Here is an 18984-nt window from a genome sequence, read left to right as displayed (position 1 = left end):
TTCTTCTGTTGTAGAGGACAAGAATCCAAATTTTTGGTTCTGGTTTGCTTTAAAACTTGACAGCTGCTTAACTTTTGGCATCTCAATTTCTCATCTGAAAAATTGAGATAAAAATATCTGCTCTGCTTCACGTACACAAGTGATTGTGAAGGGCAAATGAACTAATATATATATAGAAAGGACTTTATAAACTATAAAGATAAAACTGATTCCATTTATGAGTTCACAGCCTCTCTCAGTCTTCATCTTCCTGGGCTAAAAAGTCTTAATTCCACAATCTTCCTTCTAAATTTAGTGGAAATTAAATTTGTTTAAATCAAGATTTGAATCAGTAGTCTGGATTTCTTGGTTTAAATATTTTTGTCCCTGCAGAGAATATTAACCTCATTTGATGCAGTGTTAAGTCATTTTTCCCACTATTCCAAGGCAGATATAATTTTATTTATAAGGTACCTATCTTTCTGGTTGAATTAATTTCAGAAGTTACTTATGAAAACTATCAGGGAATCAAATACTTAAATATTGTGTTATGTCACTCACAGTAAATTTCATTGACTCCCTGTTACCTTTCAAATTCTGATATCTTATTTAACGTCAAAGCCCTCTATCCTCTGGCTCCCTATAACCTGGACAACTTTATCAACCGTTTACTCTTGATGCAAGTTCTCGCTGTACCTGATGAATACTGCCTCTGGTGCTCACATCCGCTTCCTCTGTCCCCTTGTCTGGGCTTTTCCTATGATAATCTACTTTCTCCTCGTCAGGACAGTCCAGCTGTGTCGTGCCTTCAGTGTCTGATTTTAGACTTACCTTCTCTATCGAATGTTGTGAGACTAATAACTACTCAGATGAACCACCAATCATTAATGACTAGTCAGCCACAATTATCTCGTTTATTTCCATGCGTAAGATTGGTCTAATATTTTCTTATGATTCTCTAGTTGTTTCCTTGTCTCACCTCTCCAGCTAGTCATGGGTAGGAATCATGTCCTAACACTTTTCTCTTGGTCCTGTGGAACATAGAACAATGCTGGGATCACAGTAAGCCTTTATCATCGTTGGTGGTGCCCTGAATGGACGGTTGACATTTTCAGTAGTCTTCCTGATGATGTTCCCTTCTGGTGTTGTCACCAAAGACTGGAGATCAGCCTCCAAAACGTACCAGTTTGATCTTTTTTTCCCTTAAGGGATTACTTTGTCCTTAGCCACAGTCATGTACCAGTCTATTTGCACAGCCTTTTGTTATTTTCTTCAAGTCTATTGTCTGATTGTGTACAGAGAATAAAATTTCCCGATTTTTGGAGGGAAGAAAACAGACATAGTCTATTTTCATGTGATAATTAGGAAACACCTAAAAAATATGAAATAGAAACACACTTCATAGCATGGCTCAGTTTAAGGTTAATTTGGAACTAGTATTTCTATAATTGTGGGAAACTGAAATGGTTTCTGCTTATAATGGCTATATTTATTTTAAAATTTAAGTATTAGTTATTTTATAGGTCAATTCTGAATGTTGTATACATACATAGCAAGGGTTCAATATGTTTGTTGGGTATGATTTAGTATAGATTATAAACTCTAGGCTATTGAGGGACTTTTTTTTTTTTTTTTGCGGTACGCGGGCCTCTCACTGTTGTGGCCTCTCCCGTTGCGGAGCACAGGCTCTGGACGCGCAGGCTCAGCGGCCATGGCTCACGGGCCCAGCCGCTCCGCGGCATGTGGGATCTTCCCGGGCCGGGGCACGAACCCGCCTCCCCTGCATCGGCAGGTGGATTGTCAACCACTGCGCCACCAGGGAAGCCCTGAGGGACTATTTTGAAAATACATTTTACCAATCCCTAAGCATGTTTTCCTTTTTTATTTATTTCATACTTTATATGTCATTGTATGTTTACAGAAACTTGAGTATTTATAATTTGAGAATGAAAGATATCAATTAGTAGTAATAGTAAAAATATCAACGAGCCAGACTTAAATACAGTTTGACAATAAGGATGCTTAAAATTAAAGTTAGATGGTACAAATATTTATATGCTTTTAAATAGTATGAATTACTAAATTTTAAGTATTCATGTAATTATGTAAACATTTAGTTATAGGTTTTGAATGTGTTGTACTTGTGTGTATTGAAAACATATCATAAGAAAATTAACAGTAAAAACAAACTGAAAACTGATCCTGTTTATATGAAATAATAAAGATAGAAATCTTTATATCTTGACTTTTTTCTGGACTGTGTTATTTCATAGCAAGGATCATGGATTAATTTTTGTAGCTTCTGCATTTCCCTTTCCCCAGCCCCAGGATCTAGTACAGTGTGACATTTGGTAAACAACTCATCTATTCTTTGATAAAAGACAGAGTAAATATAACTCTATGCTTTTAAAGATAAAATTATTCTTCCAGTCAAATTATAAGTGAAATTGAAATGGTCTCTCATTGGCATAATATGAAGCTATTTTCTAGTGTTAATTAATTAATAAATTTTGTATTTAATTATAATTTGATACTTCCCCAAATAAATATCACACACCTGTGTATTTAAGATCATTGACTATTATAATTGCAGTAGTAATTTATAGAAACTGCATTGACAGAGATCAAAATCAATGAAGACGAGAAGTTTTTAAGTATTCAACAAGTTATAGCCCTCAACATATAGTTAATTTTCCAGTCAGTTTTCTTACATCTGTTTTTAGATGTATCATTATACCTTTCTTGCTGTATTGTCACATGCATATTATATATATCTCTAGCTATTAGTTTGAATCTTGCATTTATAATTATTAACAGATTTTAATTCATAGTGTTTATAAAAATGAAATATTTTAGCTTTATAGTTAGCATTTTCATTTTACGTTCTTTTGTTCTTCCAAGTTCATATGTTGTACATAAAGTGACTTCAGGCTGTATATTCTTCCAGACTAAGTCAAATATACTATTAAAATATGTCATGAACTTACAGTATGGGTTTAACATTAATTAATAAAAGTGAAAAGAAAGTTGCATTTTTAAGATGCAATTTTTTTTCCATTTAGCCTCAAGGAAATAGATATTCAGAAATAATTAGCATACTGTATACAGTTTTAAATGCATCTAACACACTGAGATTCTTATAATTTCAGGGGTCGGACTGGAAAAATAAGAGTGCAGAGTCTGAAGATTGGGTTGATCTCTCTCTCCAAAGGTCTCTTAGAAGAAAAATACAGATGTATGTAAGACCTTTCTTATACCAATAATGTTTTTAGTAATAATAATGATAATAACAACTTATTAGAGACTTACTTTCTATGATTTGCTAGTAATAATAGCTCCTTTTTTTTTTTTTAACCTCGATCATACATGTACGAGGCTAGACAAAGGGTGTCAGTGCAAAGTGATGTGAATTTGTGTGAAATGGAAAGCTGATTATAGGATCAAGATGTGAGGTGCATTGATGGAGTAAGAACTGACTGCAGATTGTATCTCATTTAATTCATAATTGCCCCATAATGTAGGCATTGTGATTTCCATTTTCCAGCTGAAAAAAATAATTCTTGGGATAGGTTAGAAATCTCGTCAAGGCTGTAGAGACAGTGAATCGTGGGGCTAGAATTAGATCGTAGATATTTCTGACTCTAAAGCCCAAACCTTTTCTATTTCCGTATATTTCCAATGCTTAAGAAAATCAGCATGGACTAGAACTGTTACAGTCGCAGTGAGACAAATAATTATATTTTATAGTATAAGAAAATAAAGTGATATATTTTTTAGTCTCGTTATATTTGTTTTTATTCACCAAATAAATCAGTGGTGACCTTTTAGCTGTCAGTTAATGAAGGGCATCTTGACATTTGGAAAGGGACAGGTTCGGGAGCCAGGGAGACCTGCCTTCGAATCTCAGCTCTACCACTTAGTGGCTGCTGGATGACTCTGGGCAGGTTACACGATTCCACTAAATACCGACAGCTAAGAGGTAGTAATAAGATTCCCATTTCACATTCCAGGGAGCTGAAGTTTAGTGAATTTTCTTCAACAAAGAATGAAGCTACTAATTCTTGCTTTGAAAGCAACTAGAGATCATATGTGAAAAATACCTAGAGATAGCAGTTGTTGAATAAATGGTAGCAATTGCTGCTATGTCTCCAAACTCTTAATTACTGTAAATTTTTTTTTATCTTTTTTTTTTTTTTTTTTTGCGATACGCGGGCCCCTCACTGCTGTGGCCTCTCTCCCTGCGGAGCACAGGCTCCAGACGCTCAGGCTCAGCAGCCATGGCTCACGGGCCAAGCTGCTCGGCAGCACGTGGGATCCTCCCGCACCGGGGCACGAACCCGCATCCCCTGCATCCGCAGGCGGACTCCCAACCGCTGCGCCACCAGGGAAGCCCCACTGTAAATTTTTTTGATTTAATTTTATCCATAAAATGTGAGTAAATTGATCCTGCCATGCATAGCCTCATATGATTCTGTACAGATATATCCATACCTTTGAGGGAGAGGGAGAGGGATATTTCATGAATAGAGAGATACCAAAACCAGGAAAATATTTGATCCCAGGTCCTATAAATTTTAGGTTCTTCATCTTCTGTGAACATACATACATTTTAAAATACTTTTATTTTCTGGGATGACTGTGAAGCAATTTGTTTTTGAATTCCAGGGCTAGATCGTGGCGGCTTGTTTTTTTTAGATAGTTTGACAAGAATGTCAGCGAAAATGAAACGAAAAGCTGATTGTAGGATCAGAAGGCGAGGTGCCTTGATGGAGTCAGAACCTAGTAAGCCATATGCAGAAAAAAGCTTTGCACAGGCTTCTGCCTGGTGGCACTTTATCTAGAATTTAAATTGTCTTCAGCATTATAATTGTCAAAAGATATAATTTTCAAAGCAAAAAAGTTATTTCTATAATGAGTGGGAAAGAAAAATGTTAATGAAAACATCAGTGTTTCAAATTAGAAAAGGACTTTAAAAAAAATCAACTGTGATTTGGGGTTTTCATGTGTTCCTAAAAGAATTTAGGGTTCTCTGAAAGTAACAATTATGTTACGCTGCTCAGCTTACTCTGAAAAGAGTGCAAATCCAGCCTCAAAGTTTATCATGAATCTTATTAAAATGCAAGGGTGATCTGTTTTTCTAGATCAACGATGCCTCCTGCCTGTGTTTTTCAAGCTGATTATTGGAGTAATCTGAGGCCAGAAGAAAGAGTTACAACATGATGGCTATAGTTTTAGAGCAAAAACCAAATTCTATGCAATATACAAAAAAATGTCTTTTATCTACACACATACCTTCACACGTATTTCTGAAGCATATAATTTTTCAAATGAAGAGGTATTTCAGCATACATGTACTCATACACTCGTACTACGGTGGACACTCTTTCTACAAATGTCGGGAAACAATACTCTGTATAATTCCACATTGAACTTTCAGATTATAGCAGGGGAAGCAGAAGCCCTGCAATGAAAATTTCTGATATTTAATTTAATCCATGAAGTATGCCATTTAGAACTTAATTAAATAAGAAATCTTTGGGTTGAAATCTTTAAATCTTTCCTCAGAGTACTGAGACTCTGGAAATATTCTGGGGTTTTGTTTTTCTTTTTACTTTGAGGTCCTTAGCAACTCTGATTCCAGTTTTGATTTCCCTAATGGTATCAGAACACTTCCTCATTATTACTTTCTTTGTCGGAATTAATATTCAAGACACTTTGCTCTCCAAACTCAATGGCAGAGGTGCTATTCTGGGTCAGTTGGTATCCAACTGAACGCTGATTTTGCAATGGCTTACGTCAGTGTCTTTACCCCGTGACACCTTCTTTTCTCTTCGTGCCTTTTTGAGAATGTCCCTTGATTAGGTTCTAACAACACGCTGGCCTTCCTGCTGGTAACTCAGTGGCTTCCTTGCCTCATCAGCAACACATTTACAAAGATCCTTTTGAACGGCCTTTTGCATCTCTTCTGTGATTACTTATTGGAACTTGGGTTTTAGATTGGAACATTCCTCTGATCCATCCACACATCATGATACTCCTTTTCGTATCTGACTGTAACATCAACATGTGAACTTTCAGAAGAATTCAGAAATATGTCAGCATGTTAAGGAGTCTTTTCTCTTACGTTTCGTGTGTAGTTTTACCTAAATAGTGGCATAGTAGTATAGCTGTCTTCCTCAAAAGAGGAAAGCTGGGCATGATTGATGTTGCTGAATATGTGCACTTCTCTCTACAGATTATTATTATTCATATGCATCAACTTTGTATTGACTTAGGAGGCCTCTTCTCAGGAACGGGTTTACAATGAGAATCATAATAAGAATCCTGGATAAATACTTTCTGGCTATGATAGTCTTATTTTTGACAAATGAAAAGAAGCAAGTAGAACTCTAACCATCTTAGAGAACAAATGATAATAAAAATTAAATGTATTTTTATTGAATTTGCTTTCCCAATGTATGCTTATAATTAAAGTCATATTTCATTATAATTACTGTGTCAGTATCACTGAGCTTGGTTTAGTCGTTTGAAAGTTGACAGTGTTAGATCTAGCCTTATTTCCTTAAAAAAAAAAAGGAATGATACCTTTTGATCTGATATTCATTTATCAGGTATTGTTTGAAAATGGTTTTTAGTATCCAATAAATATTTACTCCCCATTCTTTTTTTCTTGGAAAACTTCACATGAAAACCATTTAGAATTTGTGTGATTTTGAATTTTTAGAACTTGGAAATTTCTTTCCAAAAAGTATTAGTTTCTATAATGAAGTGAATTGTTTTTACATGAAATTTCTCCCTACTCCAAAAGTAACTTATTTGAATATATTAGCTTTGTTGCTGGAAATATGGTAATAATTTTCATCTTCAAAATACTGCAAGTGATGAAAAGAAGATAAGCCAATTCTAGAAGGAAGAAAAGAGTTTTTATTTTACTGAATCAAAAAACTTTTAAAACATCTTTTTTTTAATGAATAGAAAAGCCTAAGAACTGTGTGAAAGTATGCATGAGTTTTCATTAAGTCCTTTACATTTGAATTAATGTATTTTATTACATGAAATGATGTAAAAAAATAATTTTTATCGCTAATAAGGAACAAGAGACTGATTGGGCCTAAAAAAATAACCCCTAAAATTAAAGACACCTCCTTATACTGTTTAATGTTTCTTATGCAAAATAGATTTGAGTATAGAAATCTTTAAAAGAAATTAAAATATATATGTTCAATGAATATTGAATTTAGGAGTGAATACAAAAAGTTGATAAACAAATCTTTTAAAATTTGCTACTTAAGATACATTCATTCCTTTAACAAGTCATAAAGAAAGCTTCTTTTTAGCTGTCTTTTTCAATCAGAAGGGAAACCTTATAGAGACCACTGAATGAACCCACATGCATACACTGGACCATTTAAAAATGAAATTTGTATTTATTGGTCTGTTTATATGTATTTACATACTGCAGTAGATCGTTTTAGGAAACATGTAGTTAACCAGTTCCTGATTACAAATATGCAGAATGTTAAGGTTGTCAGAATTCAGGCGACAACTAATGTAATTCACGTCCCCATAAGTTTTTTTTTAAATCTACGTCGTTCATTCCACATAACCAAAGGTATATTTTACTTAAAATTCCAGAATAGGCAGATGGAAGTTAACCTCTTGCCTCTCCTCCTTGTAGATCTCTTTCAGGAAGTGGCTGGGCCCACAGAAATGTGTGACCAGAGACAGCTTGGCCTGTTACTTCATGATGCCATCCAGATCCCTCGGCAACTGGGGGAAGTAGCAGCTTTTGGGGGCAGTAATATTGAACCCAGTGTTCGCAGCTGCTTCCAACAGGTAAACGCTCATGAAGGCTCACTGGTGTATAGAATGTGTGGGGAATGGTATTGAGGATATTCTGAGAAATGGAACAGGGGACTTGGGCTGGAACCAGGTGGTGGAAGACGCTGGTACCATCCCAGTAAGTTTATTTTATTTCTTAAGGCACATTTGATTCAAGGAACAGCAGCCACCTCAAGGAGACTTACTGTTCCTCAAGGGTTAAAACCGCAAATCTTTAACATGTGCCGTTAGATTGCTATGATTTGGCCCTACTTTTGCCGCAGCCTCATCTTGTACCACTGGTCCCCTTGAGCTTTCCAGCCGTGCTGTTCCTTCATTCCGGCCCTAGTGCCTTTGGACATGTGCCCTCTGTTTAGGATGTTCTTTCTTACCCTCCACACACAAACTCCCTTGACATTGCTAATCCTTATTCATTCTTTAGATCTTCCCTTAAATCTCACATCCGCTGAAAATCCTTCACTGACTCCTTCAGATGAGGTTATGTGTCCCTACTATATTCACCTGAATCTCCTCTGCCTTCTTATCATGCTCATTAAAATTGATAATAAAAACATACTGAATTATATAATGACTTGTTTAGTGGTTTTTTTCTTTTATATAAACCTAAGCTCCATGAACAAGGGCTGTTTCTTTCTTTTTACTATTGTATCCCTATGTACAGTGCCTTGGACATCATAGCTACTTAATAGATGTTTGCTAAATAAATGAATAAAAATGCCCTGATCTCCTTGTAGGCAAGATTTTTTTTAAATGTAAATTAAAGACGTTATTGAAATTGTACTCTTTTCTTTGAGAACATATGTACAAAAGGAGAATGATGTACACAAGTTTTATACTGATCTAAGTTACTGATATTAAACTGGAAAAGCACGTTAGTTTCTTTTTTGATGCTTACCGTATAGAAAAGCATTTTAGAAATGCTTCTACCGATGTTATAAGTATGCATAAAGTACAAGCCTACAGATATTTTGCCAAGGCATGTCTAGTGATTTATCATTGCTGAGGAGAAAAATGCTCACACACACCATCTCTTTAAGAAGAATTGATGTTATGGTTTATTACATTTTATAATGGCCCTTTTTCTTGTTTTAGAGATACAAAAATACCAAGTGAAAATTCTAAATATGATTCTCATATGTTCTGGTTCATAGAATGACCTTGACAACAGCAGGAGAAGGACATTGGTATGAATTTAACTTTGCACAAGTGAAAATTACTTAGTATTAAGATTTAAAGAGAGACCAAGACATTTCATACAATTTATCATTGATACATTTGGAAATCCTGCAAAGTATATTCATTGTAATGTGCTCCTGCTAGGATGTAACAGGACTGGAGCAGGACAAAGAGATAACAGTTTTTATTGGCATTTATAATGGCCTTCAAGTTTAGGAAGTTATCAGTGAGTCTTTTTTTTTTTTTTTTTAGTGAGTCTTTACTTTCTCAAATGTTTACTGTTTTAGATGAATGAGTTTTATAGTTTTAAAATATCTATGTGAAGAGTACCTAGAGCTGTGTGGGTTTTGGTTTTGTTTTTTAAATCTAAGTCTATTAAGGTATTGGGATTATTTTTCTTCTTCGTAATGACAATTTCTTCTTTTTCTCTTTTTTTAGAATTTTTTTTTCCTTGAAGAACCTTAAATATTTAGTGAGTTAACTGACCTAGAAAGAGTTATATAAACTCTGTTTTTACTTTTATACAGATTTTCAGAAGATTTTGAAGCAACAACACCTGTTGCAATTTAAATGAAGACATTTTCTTCACTTTTAACATTTTTGTTTCTTCGCCAGAATAACAACAAGCCAGAGATAAGTGTGAAAGAGTTTGTAGACTGGATGCATCTGGAACCACAGTCCATGGTTTGGCTGCCGGTTCTACATCGAGTGGCAGCAGCTGAGACTGCAAAGCATCAGGCCAAATGCAACATCTGTAAAGAATGTCCAATTGTTGGATTCAGGTAGGCTGATTTACTACCAGTGGTGGTAGGAGGCTATTTTCTCTTCTGTTTGTATAGTTTCAGTGTATGCCCATCATTCCTTCCCACTTATACCCATTTGGGGGTTTGCCTCCTGAAGAAATGGGATGCTTTTAGCACATTCAGTCCATCTGAAAATGGCATTCCCTCAAAAAGCCAATACGTGAAGCTTATTTTATTATTGCTGTTTATACTGTTTTGCTCCAGAACCAGAGATCTTTCTGAGTTTCTATTTACATAGGTTACAGAAGTGTTCATGCATAATAATTGCATGACTCATTATACATATATGACCCTGATGGAATTTGGTGATTTTCTAAGACTTTGGGGTCAAACTTGGTAAGCAGGAGTTTAGCATTTAAATACTAACTGAGAAGTAATCAAATGACTTCCTGTTTCTTCGGCCAAGTTTGGCGTGAAGTACATTAACCCGACTTTCACACAAGAAGCCTTTGTCAGGGAATTTTGAAACTCATTTTTTATTGATGTTATAAGTGATATTTTAAATTTTGATGTCAAAATTTAAATTTTGATGTCAAGCTAATAAACATAACTCTTTTTTCTTCTTTCATTTTGCATTCATATTCAAACATTACAGAAAATCTTCTAACATGGATATTTGTCTTCTCATTATGTTGAAACAGATGAAAACATGTTTTAGAGACTTCAACTACAAAAATTTGCTTTTTTTCTCACTTGGGAGGTGGTTTCCTTAATTTCCTTTGTGAAATTTAAGATTCTCTTTGTTCTGATTTGGAGCTAAAATACTAAATAAGCAAATTCCACATTTGTAGCCAATATAACTTTTATTTTGATGGTGATTTGGATGAATGAAATTCCTTACCACAAGTGAGTGTTTTGGACTATATAATAGGCTTTCAAGCCAATGAATTTTCCTTTCTTCTCTCTAGGTATAGAAGCCTAAAGCATTTTAACTATGATGTCTGCCAGAGTTGCTTTTTTTCGGGTCGAACAGCAAAAGGTCACAAATTACATTACCCAATGGTGGAATATTGTATACCTGTGAGTACTGAGCCAGTGTTTGTTTATTTGGTTTTGCTTTAACATATTGCTTTTGAATTAGCTAGTGTCTAAAAGTATTCAGTTTATTTAGACTTAACTTTATTTGGAAAAAAATCCCTTTCAAGATCACTTAACCATATATTTTTTGTTGCTTTGTTTTCTTTTAAGCAAATACATTATGTTGAATTTCTTAGCACAGACAACTATACTTCTTTCAGAAAAATTAATTTATTAAATTTTATTTTCATCTGTGTTTTAATATTAAACGTAGCATTCTTGGTAGCAAACTCTTGTGGTACGTGGGCCTCTCACTGTCGTGGCCTCTCCCGTTGCGGAGCACAGGCTCCAGACGCGCAGGCTCAGCGGCTGTGGCTCACGGGCCCAGCCGCTCCGCGGCATGTGGGATCTTCCCGGACCGGGGCACGAACCCGCGTCCCCTGCATCGGCAGGCGGACGCTTAACCACTGCGCCACCAGGGAAGCCCCAAATCCCACTTTTTCACAAAAACAGCTTAACTCTTACTTTGTGTGTGAAATCTTCCCAAATTCTTCTAGCTTCCCCTCACCAAAACACATCATTCTGTGGCCTCTAACAGTAGCCCCTACTTTACCAGTTAGTATTTGATTCCGTGTTATCTTGTATTGTTTTCTGTGTTGGTGTTTTTGCCTCCTCAACTATCTTTTTAATTCCTTGGGACAAGGATGACTCATACTTTTCTTACTATGCTTAGTTAATTCTGGTACATAATGTGCTCATATCTGACATTATAAATACTATTTATAGAATATTAAAGCTGGAAAGAATCTAAGAAATTAACTCATCCTTATTTTTTTTTAAAAAGACTAAGTCTTAGAGAAGGTAAGGATTTGTTCAAAGTTAGTGGCTTGGATTTAGCGGTTTAACTCCATTTGGGGAATTTTCTGTATGCTTCTGGAATATTATATTTGTTGAGTACCTGTTATATACCAGGCATTTTGCTGGGGACTAGAGATACAGAAAACATATAATGAAAGAGAAAAAGAGGTCTTTATGTGGACAGATTCAACAGGACTATATATTTTTTTTGAAGAATAAGTAAGCTTATGGAGCAAGATAATATTTAAATTTTTTTCTTGTTACCTGTGCACTGTATGTTTGAATTCTGGGATTAACATTTATTCTAAAAATAGTTACATTTTATATTAAAGATATTCAAATTTTAAGTTTCTTTTTTATTGGAATAAGAGTTTATGATCATTTAATTTCACAGTGAAAATTACCATAATTGGATCTTTTTTAAGTCTATATTCTCTGTTTTAAATAACCAAATTTAATTCAAATTAGAAGCGTTTTTATATGGTAGGGCATAAAGTAGATAGTTCTTTAAATTAGAGAGGGAGGGTGATGAATTTCACATATGACTTATAAGAGTTCATGCAATTGCTGGCAGTGAGAGAGAGCTGGATAGGGTTAAATATGAATGAAAAGGGAATGCTACTGGGGGGAGGCATGAGTCACCAAGAGGTGAGTAAATTGACTGCTCCATTGCCACAAGAGTGCAGCTGAGGTTGGTTGGCAAGGATTTGCAGTCCGTGACTCCATCATTGCTCAATGGCTTTGAAATTAAAAGATGGTAGGTACGATTGAAGGCCACGGGCTTCACGATTCAAAGGTGTTAATGGTACTGGGATTTATTTGGGCTATCCTCACGTTGAAGAAACCAAAGGGGGTTGAGGGGCTAGAGATCAAGATGATGGGGGCAAGAATTAGGAGTAAGAGGCAGAAGGTTTGAGTTAGTGAAAGTTTTTTCCAAGTTAAAGATTTGGGATTGAAAGATGTTTTGAGTTATGATGAAGCCTGATGTGTGGGCAGACCCCAGTATGTGATAGAAGTGGGACATAGGAGGTTTTGGAGATGAGATGGTGTTTAGAAGATCATCAGTTTGTCTTTAGAAGTGACAGATGATAGCGGCGTCTGGCCAAGTGCTGTCAAAGGGGAACGGATAGGCATATCGATTTTAGTAGATGTTAAAGCTGAGGCTAAGGGGGAAATAGTGTAAACCTCCTCTATTCTTGGCCTTTGATTTTACAGCCCATGATGGAGAGGATTGTAGGGGAGATAGTGTTGTCATGGGAGCAACAGTACTCATCTCGTGCATAACTGCAATATGAAATTGCAGTTATGAACAACATGTAGGGGAATGTGTTCATAAGTAGACACAGAGTCATGCTAACAGCTAACAGGAAAGAAAAGTAATTAGAGGCTCTATGCATCTGCTGAGGGGCAGTGGCCCAATACATGTAGGAAAAGTGGGGAAGTGGGGAAAGTCAATAGAGAGAATACTTACCCATTGGTAAATATAGCTATCAGGAACTGAAGCATTAGCCCAGATAAGAAGATGGTTTGAGAGTCATGTTAGCTCATGTAGAAGGGATGAGATATTTGTAAAATTTTATTGCTAGAAAGGTCAGCAACGTCAGCTACTCCCAGCATTCAAATTGTTAGGGATGGAATCATTGCAAAATTCTCTGCTTATGAACTGAGTTTAGACAGGACTAGTTTGTTCTCAGAGTTTCGTTGAGATTTTGGTGAGAAGAGAGGAGGACGGGAAAAGCTTATTAAAAGTTAACAACACTTAAAACAGTTTGTATTGCATTTTTGCAGTTTTTAAACAAGTGCATGTTACTTTTTTTTTTTTTTTTTTTTGCGGTATGCGGGCCTCTCACTGCTGTGGCCTCTTCCGTTGTGGAGCACAGGCTCCGGACGCGCAGGCTCAGCGGCCATGGCTCACGGGCCCAGCCGCTCCGCGGCATGTGGGATCCTCCCGGACCGGGGCACGAAGCCGTGCGCCCTGCATCGGCAGGCGGTCCCCCAACCACTGCGCCACCAGGGAAGCCCGCATGTTACTTTTAAAGTATCAGGTTCAAGTATCTTCTTGTCAATATTGGTTAATATATAGGGATATAAAACAAAATTTCAACTTCTGGGAAATTAAATGCATAAACATTCGCATTATAGGGGTCCCAGAAGGAGAAGAGAGAGAGAAAGGACCCAAGAAAATACTTGAAGAGATTATAGTCGAAAACTTCCTTAACATGGGAAAGGAAATAGCCATCCAAGTCCAGGAAACGCAGAGAGTCCCAGGCAGGATAAATCCAAGGAGAAATACGCCAAGACACATATTAATCAAACTATCAAAAATTAAATACAAAGAAAAAATACTAAAAGCAGTAAGGGAAAAACAACAAATAACATACAAGAGAATCCCCATAAGGTTAACAGCTGATCTTTCAGCAGAAACTCTGCAAGCCGGAAGGGAGTGGCAAGACATATTTAAAATGATGAAACGGAAAAACCTACAACCAAGATTACTCTACCCAGCAAGGATCTCACTGAGATTCAATGGAGAAATTAAAACCTTTAGAGACAAGCAAAAGCTAAGAGGATTCAGCACCACCAAACCAGCTTTACAAATGCTAAAGGAACTTCCCTAGGCAGGAAACACAAGAGAAGGAAAAGACCTACAATAACAAACCCAAAACAATTAAGAAAATGGTAATAGGAACATACATATTGGTAATTACCTTAAATGTAAATGGATTAAATGCTCCATCCAAAAGACACAGGCTTGCTGAATGGATACAAAAACAACACCCATATATATGCTGTCTACAAGAGCCCCACTTCAGACCTAGGGACACATACAGACTGAAAGTGAGGGGATAGAAAAAGATATTCCATGCAAATGGAAATCAAAAGAAAGCTGGAGTAGCAATACTCATATCAGATAAAATAGACTTTAAAATAAAGAATGTTACAAGAGACAAGGAAGGACACTACATAATGATCAAGGGATCAATTCTAGAAGGAGATATAACGATTATAAACATACGTGCACCCAACATAGGAGCACCTCAATACATAAGGCAACTGCTAACAGCTATAAAAGAGAAAATCGACAGTAACACAATAATAGTGGGAGACTTTAACACCTCAGTTACACCAATGGACAGATCATCCAGACAGGAAATTAATAAGGAAACACAAACTTTAAATGACACAATAGACCAGATAGATTTAATTGATATTTGTAGGGCATTCCATCCTAAAACAGGAGATTACACTTTCTTCTCAAGTGCACATGGAACACTCTCCAGGATAGATCACATCTTGGGTCACAAATCAAGCCTCAGTAAATTTAAGAAAATTGAAATCATATCAAGCATCTTTTCTGACCACAACATGAGATTAGAAATCAATTACAAGGAAAAAAAAAGTAAAAAACATAAACACATGGAGGCTAAACAATACGTTACTAAATAACCAAGAGATCACTGAAGAAATCAAAAAGGAAATCAGAAAATACCTACAGACAAATGACAACAGAAACACGATAATCCAAAACCTATGGGATGCAGCAAAAGCAGTTTTAGGAGGGAGGTTTATAGCAATACAATCCTCCCTCAAGAAGCAAGAAAAATCTCAAACAATCTAACCTTACACCTAAAGGAACTAGAGAAAGAAGAATAAACAAAACCCATAGTAGAAGGAAAGAAATCATAAAGATCAGAGCAGAAATAAATGAAACAGAAACAAAGAAAACAATAGCAAAGAGCAATAAAACTAAAATTAAAAATGAAAAAGGAGAAGTTACAATGGATACCGCAGAAATACAAAGCATCATAAGAGACTACTACAAGCAACTCTGTGCCAAAAAAATGGACAACCTGGAAGAAATGGACGAACTCTTAGAAAGGTACAACCTTCCAAGACTGAACCAGGAAGAAATAGAAAATATGAACAGACCAATCACAAGTAATGAAATTGAAACTGATTAAATATCTTCCAACAAACAAGAGTCCAGGACCAGATGGCTTCACAGTTGAATTCTATCAAACATTTAGAGAAGAGCTAACACCCATCCTTCTCAAACTCTTCCCAAAAATTGCAGAGGAAGGAACACTCCCAAACTCATTCTACGAGGCTACAATCACCCTGATACAGAACCAAAGATACTACAAAAAAGGAAAATTACAGACCAATATCACTAATGAATATAGATGCAAAAATCCTCAAGAAAATATTAGCAAACACATTGAAAGGATCATACACCATGATCAAGTGGGATTTATCCCAGGGATGCAAGGATTCTTGAATATATACAAGTCAATCAATGTGATACACCATATTAACAAATTAAAGAATAAAAACCATATGATCATCTCAATAGATGCAGAAAAGTCTTTTGACAAAATTCAACACTGACTTATGATAAAAACTCTCCAGAAAGTGGGCATAGAGGGAACCTACCTCAACATAATAAAGGCCATATATGACAAACCACAGCAAACAACATTCTCAGTGGTGAAAAACTGAAAGCATTTCCTCTAAGATCAGGAACACAACAAGGGTGTCCACTCTCACCACTATTATTCAACATAGTTTTGGAAGTCCTAGCCACAGCAATAAGAGAAGGAAAAGAGATAAAAGGAATACAGATTGGAAAAGAAGAAGTAAAACTCACTGTTTGTGGATGACATGATACTATACATAGATAATCCTAAAGATGCCACCAGAAAACTACTAGAGCTAATCAGTGAATTTGGTAAAGTTGCAGGATACAGAATTAATGTACAGAAATCTCTTGCATTCCTCTACACTAACAACGATAGATCAGAAGGAGAAATTAAGGAAACAATCCCATTCACCACGGCAACAAAAAGAATAAAATACCTAGGAATAAACCTACCTAAGGAGGTAAAAGACCAGAAAACTATAAGACACGGATGAAAGAAATCAAAGACGACACAAACAGATGGGGGGATATACCATGCTCTTGGATTGGAACAATCAATATTGTGAAAATGGCTGTACTACCCAAAGCAATCTACAGATTCAATGCAATCCCTATCAAATTACCAAAGGCATTTTTTACAGAACTAGAACAAAAAATCTTAAAATTTGTATGGAGACACAAAAGACCCCAAATAGCCAAAACAATCTTGAGGGAAAAAAATGGAGCTGGAGGAGTCAAACTCCCTGACTTCAGACTATACTACAAAGCTACAATAATCAAGACAATATGGTACTGGCACAAACACAGAAATATAGATCAATGGAACAGGATAGAAAGCCCAGAGATAAATGCACACACCTATGGTCAACTAATCTATGACAAAGGAGGAGAGGATATATGGAGAAAAGACAGTCTCTTCAATAAGTGGTGCTGGGAAAACTGGGCAGCTACATGTAAAAGAATGAAATTAGAACACTCCCTACACCATACACAAAAGTAAACTCAAAATGTATTAAAGACCTAAATGTAAGGCCAGACACTATAAAACTCTTAGAGGAAAACATAGGAAGAACACTCTGTGACATAAATCACAGCAAGATCTTTTCTGAGCCACCTCCTAGAGTAATGGAAATAAAAACAAAAATAAACAAATGAGACCTAATGAAACTTAAAAGCTTTTGCACAACAGAGGAAACTATAAACAAGATGAAAATACAACCCTCAGAATGGGAGAAAATATTTGCAAAGGAATCAATGGACAAAGGATTAATCTCCAAAATATATAAACAACTCATGCAGCTTAATATTTTAAAAACAAACAACCCAATCAAAAAATGGGCAGAAGACCTAAACAGACATTTCTGCAAAGAAGACTTACAGATGGCCAAGAGGCACCTGAAAAGCTGCTCAACATCACTAATCATTAGAGAAATCAAAACTACAATGAGGTATCACCTCACACAGGCTAGAATGGGCATCATCAGAAAATCTACAAACAAGAAATCCTGGAGAGGGTGTGGAGAAAAGGGAACCCTCTTGCACTGTTGGTGGGAATGTAAATTGATACAGCCACTATGGAGAACAGTATGGAGGTTCCTTAAAAAACTAAAAATAGAATTACCGCATGACCCAGCAATCCCACTATTGGGTGTATACCCTGAGAAAACCATAATTCAAAGACACATGTACCCCAATGTTCATTGCAGCACTATTTACAATAGCCAGGTCATGGAAGCAACCTAAATGCCCATGGAGAGACAAATGGATAAAGAAGATGTGGGTTGTGTGTATATATATATATATATATATATATATATATATATATATATACACACACACACACATACATACATACATATACCCAATGGAATATTACTCAGCCATAAAAAGGAACGAAATTAGGTCATTTGCAGAGATGTGGATGGACCTAGAGACTGTCACACAGAGCGAAGTAAGCCGGAAAGAGAAAAACAAATGTCGTACATTAAAGCATGTATGTGGAATTTAGAAAAATGGTACAGATGAACCGGTTTGTAATGCAGAGAGAGAGACACAGTTGTAGAGAACAAACATATGGACACCAATGGGGGAAAGCCGGGGCGGGAGGTGGTAGGATGAATTGGGAGATTGGGATTGGTATATATCCACTAATATGTATAAAGTAGATAACGAATAAGAACCTGCTGTATAAAAAAAGAAATAAAATAGAAAAACCCCAAGATTTAATACTTTCAGTATTTTTAGAAAATGTAGAAAATCATTTTTCTACTGGAAAAATAGAAAAAGTTTTCTTTTTAAAGTTAAAAGTGAAATAACTTCTTTACAACTGTATATGGTTGGCAAGAAACAAACAAAAACAAAAAGAAAATACTAGAAATAGTTGTTTTGTCCACCCCTCTCCACTCCTGCCAACATCAATGTATTAATAAGACTATAAACATCAAATATAGAAAATGCTGATTCATTCTTTGGAAAGCTCTCCATTGAGTTAGTGTAGTTTGTTTCTGGCAGTCTTACTTCTTCAGATGAGACTTGAGATGTTTGCCAGTATGCTGAAAGCGCAACCTCATTGCTCTTTCTCTGATCTCAGCATCCTAAGGTGGGTTTTCGGTTCTTGCCCACTTACATTATTTTCCCAGTAAGTTGAGTGCATTTACATTGTTGTTAGCTTTTTTTAAAATCTTTTTATTTTATTTTATTATTTTTGGCTGTATTGGGTCTTCGATGCTGCACGGGGTCTTTTTCCTCTGGTTGCGGCGAGTGGGGGCTACTCTTCATTGCGGTGCGCAGGCTTCTCATTGCGGTGGCTTCTCTTGTTGTGGAGCATGGGCTCTGGGCACGCGGGCTTTAGTAGTTGTGGCACACAGGCTCAGTAGTCGTGGCTCACGG

The 18984-nt window shown here is 36.1% G+C and overlaps 1 protein-coding gene across 1 annotated transcript in view; it reads left to right on the top strand.

The window, feature by feature from the left end:
* The window catches only part of UTRN (utrophin), a 499864-nt gene that overhangs the window by 434234 nt on the left and 46646 nt on the right, over positions 1 to 18984 (top strand). The window contains exons 63-66 of the mRNA XM_060168281.1: positions 3129 to 3214; positions 7658 to 7815; positions 9613 to 9779; positions 10709 to 10820. Of these exons, the coding sequence (XP_060024264.1) occupies positions 3129 to 3214; positions 7658 to 7815; positions 9613 to 9779; positions 10709 to 10820 (523 nt within the window). The remainder of the gene's footprint in view (positions 1 to 3128; positions 3215 to 7657; positions 7816 to 9612; positions 9780 to 10708; positions 10821 to 18984) is intronic.

Source organism: Lagenorhynchus albirostris, chromosome 12 (assembly GCF_949774975.1).
Source record: "Lagenorhynchus albirostris chromosome 12, mLagAlb1.1, whole genome shotgun sequence".
In the NCBI taxonomy this organism is placed as follows: domain Eukaryota; kingdom Metazoa; phylum Chordata; class Mammalia; order Artiodactyla; family Delphinidae; genus Lagenorhynchus; species Lagenorhynchus albirostris.
This window is presented reverse-complemented; position numbering and strand designations above follow the sequence as displayed.